This window comes from Rattus norvegicus, chromosome 15 (genome assembly GCF_021556685.1).
Source record: "Rattus norvegicus strain SHRSP/BbbUtx chromosome 15, alternate assembly SHRSP_T2T, whole genome shotgun sequence".
Classification (NCBI taxonomy): Eukaryota; Metazoa; Chordata; class Mammalia; order Rodentia; family Muridae; genus Rattus; species Rattus norvegicus.
In genome coordinates, this window is record NC_141548.1 from 59,743,214 (window position 1) to 59,764,716 (window position 21,503).

At 38.9% G+C, this 21,503-nt stretch overlaps 1 protein-coding gene across 8 annotated transcripts in view; it reads right to left on the reverse strand.

Moving 5' to 3' along the window:
• Akap11 (A-kinase anchoring protein 11) overlaps positions 1–21,503 on the reverse strand; it is an 87,281-nt gene that overhangs the window by 36,778 nt on the left and 29,000 nt on the right. For 2 of the 8 annotated variants that reach the window (XR_015638138.1, XM_087586421.1), the window contains exons 9-12: positions 17,106–17,192; positions 16,354–16,400; positions 12,412–12,572; positions 6,018–9,639 (exon numbers count right to left, since the gene is read on the reverse strand). Coding sequence is in view for 3 of the 8 variants with exons in the window: in XM_087586421.1 (XP_087442547.1) it covers positions 9,499–9,639; positions 12,412–12,572; positions 16,354–16,400; positions 17,106–17,192 (436 nt within the window). In the remaining 5 variants the exon portion in view is untranslated. 8 annotated transcript variants of the gene reach the window in all.

Below are 21,503 nucleotides of genomic sequence, written 5' to 3' on the forward strand. Positions count from 1 at the left end.
CAGATGGGCCAGGAGGTCATTGCAGATGATGGCTACTAAGAAAAAGTACACATTCTTTAAGGATAAGGTCCTTGGTAGGTTGACCACACACCACTGGATGTCCTTACACACATGCATTTATAAACAGCACAAATTGGACCTGGTGGGTTGCTCTTTTGTTTTGGTTCAGATTTTTGATTTTTAACTTGGCGGAGGAAATAAAAGGTGACATGTGGATCCAGAAGTCATGATCAGCGTGATCAAAATACATTGTATGAATGAGGTTCGCAAAAATTAACCAAAACATTTAAAATATATAATTTTTTAATATAATTTGAAGGAAAGAACAATCCATGGCCAGGGACACAGCATCATAGTTTATAACCGCTGCTTTAGACACCTGTGTTGTGCATCCCCCCTTTTCTCACCTATCCAGGAAGTGACCCGAGATTCTGTATCAATCTTCTCCAACATTCATATGCTAATATACCAATATAGCTCATCCATATATATGTGTATGTGTAACTTTTGATAGTCATGTGTGTATATGTACACATATATATTTGTGTATGTCTGTGTACATATACATACCCAGACACACACACACACACACACACACACACATGCGACTACATGACTATCAAAAATTACCTGTGTCTCTCTCCCTATTTACATGCATGCTTGGTTTTCTCTGGTTTGGTTCTCATGTTTTTTATACCTTTCTGTGATTTTTTTCGCTATGTTTTTAACAGTGATTTCAGCACATAGCTGTACCCCTTTTTCTACTTTAAATTCCATTACATGAATACAATCATCCCTTCACATCAGTGACTGTGATTGGCTCTAGGTTTCCCTGTGGACACTGGCATCATAGGATGTGTAAATTCTCTTTATAAGTGTCACTTTTGCATATAACCTATGCACATCCTCGTACATACTTTAAATCTCTTCTAGGCTGCTTATAATACCCTTCAAATAATTATTCAACAGCATTGTTTAGGAAAATAGAATTCTGCATGGTAGCTGCAGATGCCAGTTTTCTGTCTCTTAGCTCCCCAGTTGGTTCTCCAGTGCAGAACTCTCAGCTAGTGCAGGGTGGGGGTCAACTGTGTGTCAACTTTAGCCTCCATAAACATCCTGGTTTCCTGTACTACATATACAGTAGCTATTCTTTGAAGTTTGTATGTAACAATGCCATGTATACAGGGAGTACACAAGTCCAACTTAAGTAAATCATGCCCAATTTTCTTCCAAAGTGGTTTGACTAATATTTAATTCTTTCATAAACTGGATTTTCCAGAAAGAAAAACTAATGTTGTGAAGGGAGCTTATGGAGGAAGACTCCCAGGAACAACCGTGAAGCAGCAAGAATTTGAGATTTAGATCTACTATCTTCTTTATCTTTGAGGGGTATGTAATTTCTTTAAATTCTTATTTTTAGTAATTCTTTGACAATGCCATGTGTAAATACAAAAGGTATCTTGATCATCGACACCCCTAAAGTCCCCCACTCCCAATTTCCCAACAATGCCCCTCCCACCTTCAGGCCCTCTTGATTTTTTTGTTGAAATTCTACTGAGCCCAATCATGCTGCCTATGTGAACATGGGCAAATTCTCCCATTGATCCAGCCACCCCTGGAGCTGCCAACAGTGAGTAGCTTATCAATTTGAGGTGGAACCTCAAGAGCCCTTCCCTCACCCATGCTGGAACTGTCTCGGTCGTGTGTAAGCAACCACAGCTGCTCTGAGCTCTTGAGTGCAGTGGTCATGCACTGGCCATGCCATGGGCAGAAGACAGCCTTCCAGAGCCCACATCTTCGTCCTCTGGCTTACCCTTCCAGCTCCCTCTTGCACTGTCTCAGGGCCATGACAGGTTGAGACAGGTGACTGACTTAGGACTGGCACCCACAGCCTCCCGTTCTCAGTGCCCTGACTCATCTTGAGGCTTTACACTGGTGCAGCTGGATTCTTTCTCTCCTTCTTACTTCACGTACATTTTCCTCCAATTTTTAATACAACCTCTATTCTTTTACTAACCTACCTTAGACATTTTAGCTTCCTTATTCGATATTTTAGAAAAGTAGAAATGCATGCATGCATGCATCCCTAGAAAACAGGTTTTGAGGTTTATGCTAAGTCTATGCATAGTTGTTTCTGGAATTTTTGTAGCAATCTTTTCCATTATTTGGGACTTTTTTTTTCCTTTTTCTGAACCAACTACACATATTTGAACCTTCTCCTTTAACAAACTTACATCACTCTCTTTATATATCCACCCACTTATTGGCTTTCTGAAAACTACTCTGTGTAATTTTTTCCAACTCACCAATACTCTTAGCTGCACCTACTCTGCTGTCAACCGCAAATGCGGAGTCTCAAAGATCTCACCTCACATTTAAAAAGATCCTTTTGCTTTAAAAACTATTTACCTTGTCCCATGAAAGATTTTGGGGGTATCGCCTATATGATAAAATTCATTCTTTTAAAATACTCAATTCAATGAATTTTATTATATTCAAAGAATTAGAGAACATCATCAGATGTAATGCCAGAACTATCTCATCATACTCAATGAAACCCTGTAGTGCTAGTGATTCACTGCCTTGTTCCCCAGGTTCTGAGCAAACACTAACCTAAAGTCTGCAGTTTGATGTATATTGCTATAATCAACATACACATATATGTATGTATTCAAGCATATGTACATATGTGTGAACATATATGTATGTTTTCATTTTTGTCCGGTTTCTCATAATTAACATACTGTTTTCAAGGCCCAATCATACGGTAGCACATATCTCTACTTCATTTTTTAAAGGTTAAACAATATTGCAGAAAGAAACCACAATCTGTGTATTGAACTGGGTCCCAGTACTCTGGAGTTATTAGGAATAATGCTGTAAATATTTATGTACAAGTTTTGTGGAGACATTCTCACTTCTCATAGGCATATCCACAGGGAAGAAGTTACTCCAATTATATGGTATTCTACGTGAACTGGAACTGCCAAAGAATTGTTGAAGCAGTCACATCATTTTAAATCCCTGTGAGCCGCAGCAATGCCTATGGGCCTCAGTTTCTTCATAACCTTGGCAACCCTCAGTATGTAGCTTGTTAGTTTAGCCACCTTAGTAGATGTGAAGTAGCTCTCTACTCATCTTTAAACCTCCCTCTGGTTTTATTGTTTTGAGAGGGTTTCTGTGTGTAGCCCTGGCTAGACTGGAACTTGTTCCGTAGACCAGGCTCTGGCCTCAAACTCAGAGACCCACCTGCCTCTGCCTCCAGTGCTGGGATGCAAAGGGTGTACCACAGCCACTCAGGTCCTGTCTCAGAAACACCAAACACTGTTGGCTACTTTATATCCTAGTGACAGACTGAGATGGTTCCAGTTCTGTCACTCTCACTCATGGTTTTACAGCTTTTTTTAAAAACCAAAACAACCAAAACCAAAATCAAACTTATTTCTCATTTTTCTATCTTTTTATGGTTTGGACTTTATAAACTTCAGATGAAAATGAGCTCGTTAAAGTTTTTCTGTTTTGTTTGTCTTTGACAGGCATGGAGACTTAACAGACAACTCCTTGCTTTGAACATTCTGAACCACCCACTTAGGGTCAACTGTGGCTACAGACTCTCATGGGAGCTAGCTCATGAACTCTGGGTAGATGGTTCTCTTCCTTGACTCACTACTAAGACTGAATAGAAACTTGTGGAGCATGTTTTTTATTTTTTTGCCTGCCCCTAACTCGTCTCCTGTAAATATAGTCTCTTTTCTAAACTTAAATTATTTGTGCTTGCTAAGATGAGATCTCACTATGTAGCCCAGGCTGGCCTGGAACTTACAAATGGCCCTCCCTTCTCCAAGACTCAGAATTAAGGCAAGAAAAGGTCTACCTAGGAGACTCCTCACCTGGGTTACCCATGGGAGTTCCTGTCTCAAAACAAAACCAAGCACCACCTCCAGGCACTGGTTCCAAGAAACAGGAACAGGACACAGAGGATGACTTTCCACAAACAGTGAGAACCTATCCTGGGACAAGGGGCAGTCATCATCCATCTCCTACCAAATTATTATTATTATTATTATTATTATTATTATTATTATTATTATTATTATTATTATTATTATTATATTGTTGCCACAAGCAATCCAACCAGTGCTCCTGAGAATTCAAATTAATAAAACTGATAATTCTAAGCATAACTTAAATGCAGCATCTCCTTGTTAGTACTTACCTTAAAATATCTTACATAAAGCTAAAAGTTATCAGTAGAACTCTGTAAACCAAGTCCAACCTTGTCCAACAGGTATCTCAGTGGGCACAGGCACTGCTGCCATGCCTAGTGACCTGAGCGTGATTCCCAGAGCCCACAGTGTGGAAGAGAACCCCCTCCCACAAACTGTCCTTCCTTTCAACGTGAATGCTGTGGCATGTCTGCCCCAACTTAAAAATGTGTGTGTGGAGAGGGTGGTGTTGTTTGGTTTTTTCCGGTTCAGTCTTAACCACTTACTGCAAAAGAAATCCATTCCGGTGTTTATTTAAAGGGGGTAAATGGGTACAGAGGGAAGAACCTGCCCCTAAAAATCAAGTCCTTTTTTAGTCTAATTTTTTAATCAAAATTTTATTAGTTTTAAAATTAAGAAGTGTGTGTGTGTGTGTGTGTGTGTGTGTGTGCGCGTGTGTAGACACTATTGTGAATTAATTCTCTCCTTCCACCTTGACTTGACGCTGGCCCTGAAAACTGAACTTGTCTTCAGGAGGCCTTGTTCCATAAACACATCTATCTACCCATCTCACTGGGCCTTCAATCCCTCTCACTCCAATCTGCATATCTTCATCCTCGGCCTATAGAACAGGAGTAAAGTCAGTGTGTGACAACTGCAAAGTTACAAAGGACGAGGAAAACAGATGTCGCCTGTGCTCTTCATTGCACAATGTCATAAGCTTTTACAATTGTCCCTTTACCCCTCTCACAGTACCATGAAGCACCTATCCTTATATACACAATCTCTTTCACACTCAAACAACTGGGAGGATATGTCAAGTCCTTGCCTCAACCTCAAGCCTGTCCTCCCGAGGAAACAAGCTCTAAGGGTCCCCTGACTTAAGTCATTCAAAAGACCTTTGCTGCACGCCTTACTGTTTGGGCCCGTTCTCTTCTTGGAATCTTCCTTAGTGTCAGTGTCCGTCTCTTCAAACACAATTAAGAACAATGTACCTAACACCCAAGGCTATTACCCCCAAACATTCTGACGCATTTTCGAGTTCTTTTCCAGCTTCTGGGTATTAAATGCTCATCAGGCAACAAATGCACTTGTATGACCCTCCAATGCGTTACATGCATGTCCAAACTCCGGGATGTATAATACTCAGAGTACACCCTGACAGAACTCGTGGGCCTTAACAGTTATAGCACGAAGGCTCGCAGATGGCAGATGCTTCACTCTGAGGTGTGGCAGTGATGTTCAGTGTGAAGCGGAGGTCAATCAACAACCGTACTTTCACATCACTTTTTCTCTATTCCCAATATTTCTAAAAACATAAAAGCATTTACATTCTACTAGTAAAATCTCACTATAAACTTAACCCATACCTTCACATCTACCAATCCTTTTTCTCCATTTTCCTGTTACAAACTGCTGTAATTGTAGATATCGTTAGCATGTTTGCTAATACCCACAACCAAGGGCTAACTTTCGCCTAATGTGTCAGAGGTGTGATGTCTATATTTTACCAAAGAATGTTGACGCCAGATGAGAAAAATTTCAGAGTCATGCGCGCATCTGCTGAGGCAATGGCCTTCCACTTGCACTGAATCCAATTGAGCTTTCAAGTCTCCTACATTATCCATTAAAGGCATCTCTGAAATAGACAGAATCCAGTATTCAACTGGAAATATTCCTAATTTCTCTTGTCCTCAAGAGCCATGACATAAGCAGGTAGCTCCTTCCATGTCCTCTAACATAGCAGTCTTGAATGCCTTTGCTTTTGTTTAGCTCGGAATGAACAGGATGCTACAGAATGGAAACCATGGCTTGACATTTCTTAAATTTATTGAATAATTCTTGGCTGGGAGAGGAAAGATCACAGGCTTGAACAAGAGTAAAGACAAAAGAACAATTAATTGCAAATGATTACAAAAGTAATTTCTGAAACAGTTTGAACCACTGCTAAACAAAACTTTAGTGCACTTTGAAGTTCCGAGTTTGATAAATGAACATTAAATTACTCAAGAGCAGAAAGAGAGGTTACTACTACGCACAGTATACGACCTTAGTGTGCTAAATGAGCAAACCCAAATAAGTGGCCACAGTTACTCAAAGTTACTTCTACTAAATATTCATTAAGTGAACAAGAATGCAGATTACTTGAAACACAGCACAAGTAACTGAAGGCAGCAAATCCAGCCACATAGAACCTGGCATTTAAATAGCATCCAAACCGTACAACAGATTGAGATAGGAGCCTGCAGAACTGCGGCTCTTAACTATAGGAAAGGAATGTACAGATGTCAAAATAAATAAATAGAGAGGCAGGAGTGACCAGCACCGCGCCTGCGTGTGCAGAGCAGGCGCACCGTAAACAAGGGGTGCCTACAGGGCTTGCGCTGAAGAGCAAAGCGCACTTGACTTGAGTCCGCCCCTTCCGACTCCCACAGACGCTCCCACAGTTCTCCGTGCTGCTGACAGGCAGACACGGTTTTAAACGGAGAGTATTTTCCCTACCCGTGTGTGGACCCAACATATTTAAACTCTGTGTAAAGATTTCTTTGAAAAATTACAAAACAATACACTGACTTGATGCTGCTAAAAGCAGCTGTGGAGAAACACTACTAGTGGAACGGCAGGTAGCCGAGGCTCCGGACAATCAGAGAACATGTGCCACCGCTGGGGGCCACAGCTCGGTCAAATGGTCAACCGTCTTTAATTTCTGCACAGTGCACTCAACACGTAGCTTCCTACCTGCAATATAAGTCCTCTGCTAAGCAGAATTATAGTAGTATGAACTGAACTAATTCACATTAAATACCTTTAGGGGTAAATGAAGCATTTCTGAAAGAACAAAGGTACTACATGTGTTCACTGAAGGTTGTTACACTGTTAGCTTTACCATAAGGAGCCATCCATCTACTGCCATTTCTTCTGTGGGTTTTGTGTTGTTTGTTGTCTTGGCTGGCTTTTCTGACAGAGGTGTCTCTGTCTGTGGATCCTGGATGCCTTTAAAACTGGTGAGTCAAGAGTCAGCTCACTGTGTATCACAACATTTTAAGTTTTACTCTCAACAGAGATGCTCCAAAGACAACGTGCTTTAAAGCGGCCCCCTTTACCTGTGTCCAGCACGCAGCATGGCTCTACATGCAAATGCTTTCTATAAGGAAACTGCCTACACTTCCACACACCCTGCCAGTACTTCCTACTGTTTTCTGTGTTCCTGCACAGAACCGACGCACTGTGAGTTCCACCTCTGTCACTGTTGCACTTATTGAAGAACACTGGGCAGTACAGCGTAGCGTGGCTTCACCAGAATGCAAAGGAAATCGGAGCACAACTTAGAGCTTGCCTCAAATAACTAATCCAGAAACAGAAACATTCCTGGCACTTTCAATTTTTTAAGACCAACATTGTCATTTGCATCTCAAGGAAATTTAAAGTCAGTTTTACTGTTAATCTAAGCAACACATATCATGCAAATTACATATGTGCAGTGTGCTTGTTCCTCATATAAGTGTAAGAGAGTGCACATGGATATTATTCCTGCATTTGCCCACTCTGAAAAATACTTGAAGAAACTTCTTTTTAAAAAAAAAATGTATGCTTAAGGCAGGCCCTGTGTCTCTATGTTGAACTGAGAAAAACTAGAGTTTATAATGTAGTTTCAAAATACTTAAGTTGTTTCTGGAGACAAAGCAAAGTGACATCTCTATAAAAATAACGTTTCCACCATAATTACTAACTCAGGTTAATGGAAGTACCCTGGTAGGTGTTATGTCATCTATTCACTGTAGGTTCTAGAAAAGTCAGCGCTTAGGGGAAGAGAGAAAATATAATGGAGAAAACACAACAGCCCAGGCAGTATGACTCGCCTTAGATTCCAGAACCGGTTAGGGAGAACCTCCCACCTACACACATCTCAAGCACACTGAGACAAAGCCTACTCATCTCAATTAGAACCTGCAGTCTCTAAAAACACAGTAGAAAATGTAGAGGCCAAAAAAGATCATGAGAGGGAACTTTACGAAATTATCCAGATACATTTTATTGGGAGAGAGGTACTTTTATGCTGAAATGGCAGTTCTTAACCTCTGGCTTGCAACCTCTTTGGGGGTCAAATGACCCCTATCAGATCATCAGAAAACACCAATATTTACAAGTCATAACAGTAGCAAAATTACAGTTATGAAGTATCAACTAAATAATTTTATGGTTAGGGGTTACCACAACATGAGGAACTGTATTAAAGGGTTGCAACGTTAGGAAGGTTGAGAATCACCGAGCTAAAAGAAATTACTCTTGGTGAGGTGAGGAGGATCTTTTTCTTCTTCAAAATCCAATACTGAAATTCATTATTGGGCTCCTCTGAGTGCATTTCTACATTAATTTTTAAAATTTCAATGTATTTTACAACCTAAATTTGCATCTGTAGAATAAATCAAAAAGACAAAATTCTTACTGCACAATATTTAGACATTTTATTTAGTGTTAATAATGGGTTTCTATTTAAGAAAACTCTAAAGTAAACGAATGAACTAGTGGGAAGGTTAGCGTTTATTCTTGCACACGCACACACGCCCTTCTCCTTCTCATCTCATAACAATTGGCAGTATTAGCAAATAACATCACTTGATGGAAAGCCAGGGGAACACATAACGGTGTTCACAGAAACCTAAGTCACTAATGAGTATGCTACGAGCTTAAAGATTGGGGAATCTACAAGTACCAATAGCTGAACTGGGAAGTAAAACTGATTTTAAAGAACAGTACATAAAGAATACAAACTTATCAGAAATAAATAAACAACAAAATATCAGCCTCAGTTTTCTTTCTTCATGTCAGATGACTTATCATTAGACACCACTTGTTTTCAAAGGAACCAAGTGATCACGTGGGCCAGGCCAGCCGCCTCAGCCCTGTTTGCAGCAGCAGCAGCAGCAGCAGCAGCAGCAGCAGCAGCAGCAGCAGCAGCAGCAGCAGCAGCAGCACTATGTGAATCCAAACAAATGCTGTCAGACAATGAATGCCCCAGCCTCGGGTGAGGATAGATCGTCCTTCACAGAATATTATCTCCAGGTCATAACACATACACATATACAGAAGAATAAGTAAAGAGAATATCTTGACAAAGATTACAAAAGTATGAACTATATACAGTGTAATGACAGAAAGCACTTAAAAAGCTTACTTTCCTCTCAATTCAATTAAAATGTTAATATTCTGTATTTGAATTTTATCCTACATGTAAATCATCAACTTCTTTACTTCCTAAAACAAGCACTAAAGTACACTGCCCTGCGGTGTGCTAGGCATTTTCTAAAAGCCAATCAAACAGCGACGTGCACGTGTCCTCGCTTGAGGCCTTGGCCACCACTTCGTAGTATTTCAGCACAGCCTGCAGGACATCGCCCACTTTCCATCCTCTCTCCTGTAACTGCTTTGAAAGCTAAGAAAGAAGGATTAACAGAAACATTAATATACATTAACAAAAAACAATCTGAGGCAACAAAGTTTTTATTTTTATCTTCAGACAAAACTGGGAATCCTGCAGTTTACCATGAAATTTTCTTTTCCAGTTATGCCATCTCCTCCCAACCACCAGCCCTTTGCCCAAATTGAAACAAGTCTCCACAGAATGACACTTCAGGATTGCCGGAAACAGAACGCAAGCCTTGGCAGTGGACAGTCTGCATGGGAATGCAGAGTAACTGTGTACAGGAAAATTCTTCACCTAACTAAATACATCTGCCACAACCTCAATTAGGAACATAAAATAATAACAACAATGTCAAGGTTAATAAAAGGATGGAGATTTTCTTTCCAAGCATATAGTATGGTTTATATTCTGGAAAACACTTCAGCCTCAACAGAAGCATGGCTTTCTAAGTTAAGAAATGTGATGTCTGAACAAAGAAGCAAGCAAAAGAATGAACAGGGATTAGGCAAACTCTACCACTGCAAAACAGAACCTGACCTTACTTTCCTGTTTATTCAACTATGTAAGAATTCTTAAGTTTTAAAAGGCCTGTAAAATAAATTCTGAAAAACTATTTTACTGGAAATGTGCTTTTCTTTAAACAGTTTTGAGATACAATTCACAGTCCATGGGTTTTAGTACATCACTGAACTGAAGACAAGTCCACACAGTCAATACTGGATGCTCTCTCCTCATACCAGGAGAAAAGCCGTCTGTATCAGAAGCCCCTCTCCATCCTCTATAGCACCTTGTAAAGCGCTCATCTACTTGGGGTCTCATAGCTGTGCCTACTTAGAGGTATGTCATAGAAATGGAACTGTGAACTCTTGTGTGTGTGTTTGGCTTAGCATAGTTATCTTGAAGTAAAGCAAGACTCAGTGCCTTACTACTTTCTACTAACCAACAAAGCTCCTTCTCCATTCATTAGCTGATAAGACAGATGGGAGACTGCTCACTGTTCAAGACAGGGTCTTACTATGACCAGAACTTGCTTAATTTAGATCAGGGTGACCTCAACATACAGTAATCCTCCTGCCTTTGCTTCTGGTGTACTGGAAATTATAGACCTATACCACAAGCCTAACAAATGTTACAAATGTTACTTACCTACTATAAGTAATGCTGCCACAGACATTTCTGAGGTGGTTTTTGTGTACACACATGCTTTTGTGTTCCTCGAGTGCACACAAGCAGTGAAATGCTGGGTAACATGCTAATGTTGTACTTGGCATTCTGGGGAACTGTTAGGTGTTTTTCCACCACAGCTTCACCATTTTAGATTCTCACTGAGAACTGTAAGAAGAATTCAGGGTACCATGTCCTCCCACGCTTGCTGTTACCACCTGGACAGTCACCCTACTGCAATGTAGTGATTTTGATTTGCATTTTCCTAACGGCTAGTAAAGCTGAATACCCCCCTTCATGTTTTATTTTCCAAAGATAGGCAATAATAACACTAACGTCCATTGGCATTCTTTGTATGAAGAATACAAAATTATAAACATTTCTTCTCATATGTGAACTGTCTTCTCCCTTTGTTGACAATGTCTTTCTCTTTTGTTACCTAAAATGTTTATATCTTTTTTGACATACAATTGTATGTCATCTTCTGTTTATCCTCATGGTAATACTGTTTATTCTATTTAATCATGAAAATGTTGAATTTTAATATATGATCCAGAAAGACAAAGTATTTCTATTATTCTTACTACTATCAAACATAAGCTGTACTTGTCTTGACTGTTTCATACATCCCCAATAGCCTTGTGGAGTCCTAGCTAGATAGTCTCTGAGAGTCACTTCAGATGAGCCAATGTTAACATAATAAGACCTTGCCATCCACAACTGAGCATTGTACTTGACTCAATCAGGCAAAGATCCCTGGGCGAGGTTACATGACGACAAGGCCTCCTCCTCTAACCACCTGTCAGCCCCATGTAGCCATGGTTTATCTTAAGCCACACTTCCACTTGATATTTCATTTCTTGAGTATTTCTTCCCAGACTATTTTCTCTCCTACAAACAGAAGTCTCAAGCTAATAAACTCCGTGTCGGAGCAGTCACATCCTTCACTGACATCTTCCAACAATAGTGTTTTAAGTTTTGAACCAGAAAATAAGAGTACCTTGGGTTATCCTTTCCTGTCCTTTTTTTGATTAATCTATATTGTTTAGTCACTGGACTGTTTTGTACTACAGCAAGGTTATAATTTTTTATATGGAAAACTGAGGAAGAACACTCTTAAAACTAAAACCTGAAAATCCCTACTAACAGCATGCTTGGTATATCTAAACAAAAGTATCTAATCTCGTATTGGTTTTTCATTACACAAGCCTTCTATTTACATAAAGATGAGAAAGACCTAATTAATTAGGTACAATTATGAATCAGAGAAATAGAATAGCTAGATCTTTCCTCAAGAATTCATTAGCTGCTTATTACTGACATCTAACTTCTAGGGTTAGGATGTTAGACCAAGTCCTTGCTCTTTACAGTATTGTAATTAATCCTCACAAACCTGTACAGTAAATTCTATGTGCCTCTAATCCCACATGCAACTAAGGAAACTAACTCATCTGCCCACGGTGAGTTACCTACCCAAGTGTCAAACCAGAACCCGACTGTAAGACTCCTACATATTAATATTCTGCAGTCAACAAGCATTTTGCTAAACCGACAAAGGAGTTAGGATTATTACATGGCATTGTTTCCTCACAACCACTCTAGAAGGGAGGTACTTACTAAGACAAACTCCTTCTTTGCAGAGTCCTGAAAATAAAGTTCTCTAACTTCCGCCTCCGAGGCAATGAGCCACTGAAGAATGACCCTGAGCTGAGGGTCCACCGCCCCAGGCTCCACGTCAATGTTCACGATCAGCAGAGTCTTTCCACTCGGCTGCAAACCTAGTAGCACATTTAAACAATATGAAGTAAAGCTTATCAACTAACTCTCAAAACTCTAATCTTGATTTAAGACTCCAATGAATGCTTTCCTTAATTATACCATAATGTCAAATAAAGCATTTCTTAAGGACAGAATAATGCTAAAACAAAGGAATAACTGACCGCTTACTGATGGCACGAATGTAAAATACTATGTGGAGTGAATTTAAGTATGATACAAAGAGGAACTGCTCTCAATCTTACTTCCTTGTGAATGAGAATGATGTGCCCTAGCTGGACGATGGAACAATTTCCTGTGAGCCAGTGCCGTGTTTATACTTCACCCAAAGACAACTGAGCGCAACAGGTGTCTGGCCGTGCTGCCAGTCCTTAAGCCCGTATGCACTAACTACCCTCAGGAATGTTGGCCAACTTCTTCCTTGTTGATGGGCGTTTTTCTGTTATAGTATAGAAGGCACTCTAGACCACTACTAATCATTTTCACAATTTGTGCTGGTCCTCTATTCTTAATGTAAAAAGTTTGATCCATGTCATGCTCAGGAATTTATCTTTTTTCACCCTTTGTGCCAGTAAGTCTCAATCAAAAGTAGTTATATATTTTCTTTCCTATGCAGAATCTATATTAAAAATCACACATGTCTATGTTCTTACATACATGCATGTTTGTGTAGGACACGAAAGTAGAAGGAAGACCCCTGAGAGGAAGAGGGAAGCATGGGGAATGGGTGCCAATGGGAGATGGCAATGAGGAAGAGGAAAATATGATATATAGTCAGAAATCAACACATGGAATGAATTATCAACCACTTTGTATGTTAAACATAAAAATTAACTTAGTAAATGTATATGTCTATTTGTTTTAAAGAAGGTCTTAAATACTATGAAACAAGACACCATATCTGAGGCCCTTAGTAAACCCTGCAGTGTTTGTTCCTGGGGTTGGAAGCTAGGTCATGTTATACTTTTCTACACTCCTAGGGTTTCCTTGGTTAGGGTCTGCTTGTTACCTGGCCTGACGGGAAATTTCAACAGAGGTCAGGGCTGATGCCACCTAACAAATAAATAATAAATAGGAAAGAAGAAAGGTTTAAAATGCAGGTATCTGTTATTATAGGAACCCCTAATTTTGAGGTTTTCTGTCAATTTAAACCAATGTATCTTCAAATGGAACAAATCTCAAAAGTTCCCTACAACTTCATACATGAGAGATGCCCATCATCTCAAGAGCTGAGGCATGATGCATTGGATATAATTAACCTCCTGCTGTCTACATAGTAACAGAAGCCATTTTCAGGCCTACCACTAAACTATGTTAAAAATGAATTAGTTTATTTATATTAAGTTGTATCTCTTCTCTTAATCATTCCTCAGCAAAGTTAGCTAAGTAATAACTAGGTTACTAAAGACCCACAACTTACACATGTGTGTGTGTATATGTGTGTGTGTGTGTGTCTGTATCTATATATACATACATATATATGCATATATATACATACATATATATATATATATATATATATATATATATATATATAATATGGATAGCCTTTGGAATAATTATAACCATGAATGTTATTAGAAGTATATGACTTCCTATGGGGTTGCATCAATCTTTTGCTGAATCTTTGTTCAGCTCCTTCAGTCTTTTCTCTAACTCCTCCATTGGGGTCCCCTTGGTTCAGTCCAATAGTTAGCTGCAACCATCCTCATCTGTATCAGTAGGGCTCTGGCAGAGCCTCTCAGGAGACACCCATATCAGGCTCCTGTCAGCCAGCACTTCTTGGCATCAGCAATAGTGACTGGGTTTGGTGGCAACACCACAGGAAGAACAATAATATCAACCAATGAGACTCCTCCAGAGCTCCCAGGGACTAAACCATCAACCAATGAGTACACATGGAAGAAACCATGACTCCAGCCACCTACGTAGCAGAGGATGGCATTGTCCAGCATCAATAGGAGGAAAAGCCCTTGGTCCCGTGAAGGCTTGTTTCTCCAATGTAGGGGAATGCCAGGGCTTTGAGGTTGGAGTGGGTGGGTGGAGTGGGAGCATTCTCACAGAAGCAGGTGGAGGGGGGAGGAGGTTGTGAGAGGGGGGAAAGGGGATAACATTTGAAATGTTAATATCATAAATATTATCATAAAATATAATTTTATGATATTAAAAATATTATCATAATATCATAAAATATCCAAGAAAAATAAAATTTAAAAAGAGTATATTAAAGACCAACACATTAATGAACAAAATTAAACACTACCTAGATTATCACTAACTCTAAAAATTATAGTAAGGGCTGGAGAGATGATTTACTGGTTAAGAACACTGGCTGCTCTTGCAAGAGACAGATTCGACACCCAGTTCTTAACTCTCTGTAATTCCAGCTCCAGAGGAATCAGATGCCCTATTTTGGCCTTGTTGGGTACTGCACACAGATGTAGGCAAAATACCCATTGACATAAAATAGAAATAAATCTTTAAAAAATATACAGAATAGCCTGGGTTAGTGGGATGACTCAGCTGGTAGAGTCATTGCTGCAAACCTTGAAGACCTGAGTTCAAATCTCAGGTCCCGCATGCTAGACAGAGAAAACTGACTCCGTGTGAGATTCATGATATGTAGCATTCATGTGTTTACACTTATGCACACACAGGCACACATACAAAACAGATAAATGTAATTTTAAAATATTAAATAACAATAATTTTAAATCTGAGAAGTTTAACTTATGAATGGTTATGTAACTTCCATGAATAAGAACAGTATGGTTGGAAACTGAGGGATTATATCTCAAGAAATTCTCTTCAACATTTTCTAGTGTCTCAGTGTGCCTACATTATTGGCATGAGGGTATGGGATAGAACTCCTAACAGAGAACACTAGGCTATCTCCAGCCCTGTTTTCCTACTTCTAAAGAAATAACAATTTTTCATTAGTTCAAAAATAATTATATTAAACATTATTTTAAATTTAAATATGCTGTTTTATAGAAAATATCAATTCATACTTTTAAAAAAGTAAGATCTGAGGAGGACATTCAAAAACTATGAGTACAATGAAAATTTAGGTTCAATATGAATGAAGTCTCTAGGTTCACTTGAATATTCTAATATAAGAATTAAGATCACAAACTATGTTTAAAACTTTGCAGCCAATGATATGTAATGTTGGCATAGTAAGAACTCTGTTCACTAAAGAAGGCTATTTTCTTTAAGTAAGTAGATGTGTGAGTACAGCGTTAGAAGGGGAAGAGAGACGCAGAGACATTTAAAGTCCCTTTCCATGTTTAATCTTTGGCTCATATAAGTTTGACAACAACACTAACTCTATGTGTTACCATCTTGAAGGAGACTGCGTCTCAGTCTGAGTGCGCTCCTCCCCGCCCATCCCCAGCTAAGTGGCACTGTTTTGGGACATTGGGAAGTCATTACTGCCTGGGGCCTGATGGGTCACTAGGGTGGGCCGGTGAGGACTGCAGCCCACCTGCTCTACTGGTCTCCTGCCTATCTTCCTCTAGCCACCAGCTCCCACGGACACGTCCTCCCAGCATGAAACCCTTTCCCATTTGCAAGCTACAGAGAAGTAACACAGTAATAAATATGCTGTGATTACAATAAATTAATTTTGAAAAGAAAAGTATACCCTAAGCTTCTCCCTCAAACTTTTTGTTTTTGAGATGATTTGTGATGTTTCACACCAACAATCCAAAGCTTATCTGTAAGAGGCATAAAGACAAACCCTAGAGACTTACACAGAGACTTAGAGAAACTGTGACTCACCCTCAGCACCATCCTCCTGTTCGCTCTCTCTATCATCCGGTCCATCACTTTTCAAAGAAAACAAGAGTAGTTTCAAAAAAAAAAAAAAAGAGGGGGAGCTTAATTAGTAATGAATTAAAATCACTTCTCAGAAGAGGAGTAAGGAATGAATGTTACAATGTGATGTATGACATTTAGAAAGGAGAAAATGGCAACCAAAAGGAAGCTTTGCTTCTCACATTATTTCGTGTTATAGTCTGAACTGCACATGATTCCTACAGAAGCCATACCTTATCATGGCATTTAAAGCCAAGGAACTTCAGGTGAAGTATTCTAATCTGGTTTTAAGTCATGTACTATCTGAATATCATAGAATGTCATGAATTACGGAGTACTAGTGCTTCTATTAATGCCATTGACTGTTTTAAAATAATTTTCCTATACTTATATATAAAATTAAAGTACATAGGAAAACAAAACAAAACAAAATAAGAACAGAAATCCTGTAGGAAGCAAGCTCTTTTTAATGAAATCATTGGTAGAATGGGAAACAGCAAGCAGAGCAACCCATGCAAACAGCCACACACTTTGCAATTAGATGTCAGTCGTATCTTAGCTAGTTGAAATTTTCATTAGATATAAATATATTGAGCAGAATCATGTCAAAATTCAGGAGAAAAGCAGGTTGATACATATTGGCTCTCTTGAGAATAATGACATCATGCATTAGTGATGAAAGAGTCATCAGTGTTAAGTGTCTAAACTGGACCAACCTGTCTGATGTTGGAAAGGATAAATTGTCCTCATACAAATCTCCTTCTAAACCAAGACTGCTCCAGCTACTGCTGTTACCATTACTGCTGGAGGGAGAAAAGAACAGAGCTGAACTAGAAAGTGGATAGTGAAGATCACCTGTGTTTCCTTGGGGCAGCTTCTGTCCTAAAGCTGCCACAGTGGAGTAGAGCATCCACAGAGGGGGCGAGAGACTGTCACTGCTAGTCCATAAAGGATAACTGGCAGGGCTGGAGATGAGGGAGTCTTTTCATTGTCCTCAAAACAACATGGAATCATTCTAAACTTACATTTCTTTTTAAGATTAAAACAACAAAACTGTTAGGATGGCAAACGACTGCATGATAAAATTAATATCTCAAACTTTAACATGTAACTTATTAAAAACAACCAAAAGGGCAATATGCTTTCCTTCTCTTCAGTTTGGAGAAAATTTAAAAAGGAAAAAGACCTAGATTGAGGTCCTCTGAGATTTCTGAACAGTACGCAACAATGGTAAGGTGTAGGATAAACTCTCGGACAGCCCTTGCCATCCTATTTTAAAGAGATTGCTACATCAATATGCCAATTATCTGTACTTCTGACATTACACACACTAAGCAGTTGGCAAATAGCACATATTTTCTTCAGAAGAAAGCTAGAATAAGCAAGGCTTATTTAAGCAATACATTTGCATGGCTGGCTGGTCACCAAAGCCACACAGCTCTAGCTTCTTAAATTACGTAGCCAAAAGAAGAAGGCAGCTATATCTGCAACTACAGCAAGCGTTGTTTGGGAAAACAAAAAGGCAACCATTTTCAAAAACAAAATTATAGGCTACTTTTCAGATTAAAATTTTCAACATGCAACTTAAAAATTCTAATCATTCTAATTATTAAAATAATTAGTAAGCACATTAGTTTGCAGTGATAAGCAGCTTTACTTCCCACTCTCCACTAGTCAATTATAACTTATCATTGATACAAACCTAAATTTTTATTTATTTTTTTTTATTTTTTCCCCCTCCCCACAAACCTAAATTTTGCCTCTCTAATATATGTGTTGTCAAGGTAACCAAAGTCATGATTACCTAAAGTTCTAAGTAGTTTCCAAGCATTCCCAAATAAATTACTTATCCATTTTCATTTTAACAGTATCAAACTTTCACAAATTACAATGCATTGAAGTAACAAAGTCATTTTTCAACATATATTCAAACAAATATAGTTCCATTATAAAACCATAAAGACAACCAGATGTTTACCACCAGTCTGTCATTAGGCAAACTAAAACACAGAAAATACAGTAGCACAGAGTAGACAAAAAGGGGAGAATTTATTATCTCAAACCCTATCTACTTTAAGAAAATGATTTTCTAAAGAATGAAAACCACAAAATTAAAATTCTCATCCATATTCTATTAACGATAATTTTTCAATCCAATTAGTAATAAAAATCTATCATTTAAATTTAAATGAACATAAGAAGTAGCATCTAAGTAACTTAATAATAAAATACAGAAGCCTTTCTAACCTCCTCTTGCTCCTGTTTATCAAAGTGGTTCAGATCTGAAGTCGGTTATTTACAAAGTACTATCTATCTCTAATGTATAATATGTAATAATAATATGTAATAATAATATGTAGTAATAATATGTAGTAATGTGACTACTTCTAAGACTATGGATTTCATCTAAACAGCACACATTCAAAACAGAAGGGGTTACTGTCTGTTATTTTAAACAAGAACCACACGAGTAAACTGGGAAGTATGGTCACCCTATCTCGAGCTAACATACATAATTTTGTATGTATGCTGTGCTGGGAACTGAACCTAAGACCTTACACATGTAAATAAGTGCTCTACCTACCACTGAGCTATAACTTCCTAACTCTAAAAAGTTTTCTTTGAGGGGAGGGGTGTTTGTTTATTGAGGGAGGGCCTTGAGAAATTGCCATGCTAGCCTTGAATTTTGTAATACTCCTGCCTCAGCCCCCAAGAGGGTTATGGCTATAAAACATCGCACTTGCCTCTAATATATAATTTCAAAAAGGTTTCAAGCTATTCAAAATATTTAAGAAAATCACACACACAGGCCAGCTCTCTTTGTTATCAATTATATATACTTCCTAACCCTTTTTAAAATCTAAGTTCTAAAACTGATGTTCTTTACTGAACTTCCTATTTAAAGTGAAAATCAGAATGCTCACTGCCAACCTTGCTCTTTGTGCCTGAAAGAACAGCAGTCACATCAAAGGTCACCAAAAGACTTTTTGTAAGGCTACCACTCTCAAATGTCCAAACACTCACACTGAAATCACTGAGGTGCTTCTCAAGAATACACGGTTTTGGGCCCCCACCTGGCCCACTGAGTCAATCTCTGGAGGTGAGGCTCTGGAAGCCTGTATTCAACAGGCACATGGTTGACCCAGGATGGGTCCTAAGAGCTATTCCCTGTCTAAATCTTAAAACTACTGTAACATCACTAGTTCACTAGTGCATGCTGACAGTAGATGAATGAAACAGATCTTCTGACTACATACTTTCAAGCCAGATGTGTTCCCTAGCTGAGTTGATATAATTAATATCTGAGCCTAAATGCATTTGCTCATATTATGTACAATTACTTTGGCCTTAGCCTAATTTGGTTCTGTAATGAGGCTGTCACTTCAGTCTTGTTTCTGAGTCATCTATACTAATAAACTAAACAATACAGGCAGAAGGAAGGCTAGAGCCCAGTAGGATACTCCCTCTTGCAACAGTTAACCCTCTCTAGTTACTGAGCTTTCCACAAACTCTCTTCAGACCACTGGTTTCTTCCCAGTTTAACTGTCCTAGACAGCAATGTCACTCTTGTTCAAGTCTTAGAAGCTTGCTTTTTTTAAAGAAAGAAAAAAAACCTAAGTGTTATTATAGTAGATATAGATAGGGAAAATCATAATTTGCAAACTTGCTCTACTGTTCCCATTTTAAAGACTATTTTTTGTTTGCATCCACATTGTAAAAGATATTTAAGTTTCCCATATCATAACAAAAACAGTATCAAAAAAAAAAAAGTAAGGAAAAAAAAAAGAGAGAGAGAGAGAAAAAGTGTAACCAAGTACAAAATAAACCCTCTCACCCTTAGGCTAGGGCAATGTGCTCTACCAGGCCAGAGGCCATCTCCTTTCTTTATGCCACCTCACCCTCTCCTCCAACTTCACAATGTCTTCCTTCTCTCTCTCAGCAAGGACAGTTCAAGGGCCTGGGTGAACTGGAACCTCACAAGGTCCTGTCCACATATACCTCCTGGTAGAGACATGCTAAGAGCTTCTCCCTCCCTAAGGTCCAACTATGACTGTTAGTTCCTGTTCCAGTAGTCAGTTAACATGGACACATGCTTTATGGGAGTTCATAAGCAACCCATGAATGCCTTTAGTCAGAGGTGAGAACATAAGAAACCATATCATAATGAAATATTTCAATGATGACTGTTGTAAACAAAGTTAACCAAGAAAGTTTACATGTAAAGTAAATGTCTTCAAGTATACAAACTAGTTTTATTACAGATTCATGGAAAGTAGAAATTTCTGGTTTCTTTGGAGATTCAGTTGTGGCATGTGGTTTTCTAAAAACTGTGTTATGAGAAGATGTTTTCCTAAAAACAGACACATGGTGTTGTTCTGGAAGCTGCCTGGAAAAAAGGCACGTGATGATTTACTAGAGAGCACGTGATGTGTGGAAAAGGTACGAGTATAACCCAACAGACAGTGGACTAGGCGGTGGCACGGGTTCCCCTTGCCACTCTTTGCTGGTCTTCCTTGGGCTTTGCAGATGCTGGTCTTAGCTGACGTCACTGTGGCATTGGTTCGCCTTGCCTTCTGAGCTGATCATCGTTTGCCACGACCTCATAAAGAGAAACGCATCAAAGAACTTCCGGGGTGCTCTGGCAGCTTCTTACCCGTCTGTGGACTCGAACTGACTGGCAGAGCCTCTATTTCTTTTGGATTGAACTGCCCTTGCTGACTCAGGAATGGTGTTTGTGAATGGATGGAGCCACTGCTGCTGATTCCTGTGAACTAAACTGCTGTCAGTGACCTGACAGTGAAGATGGGAATCTCCTCAGAGAACTATGTCTAAACATGTCCCCATCCCCCTTTGCCCTATTAACCTTTTCTTTCCACTACCTCTGGTGGCTGGTAGATGAGAAGGGTATAAAGCATGTAATAACCTTATTAAAGTAGGTTTTGAAAAAATCTAAGCCTATACAGTGTTTATATTTTCAATCTAAAAAGCTACATAAATGCTCACTATTTTGTTCCTTGCAAAAGTCCTGTCCCTAACAATACTATTTATTTTAGCTTGTATCACGAAAACCACAGGGTTGTAGCAATGGCTTTTCCAGATACCTAACCACCCTT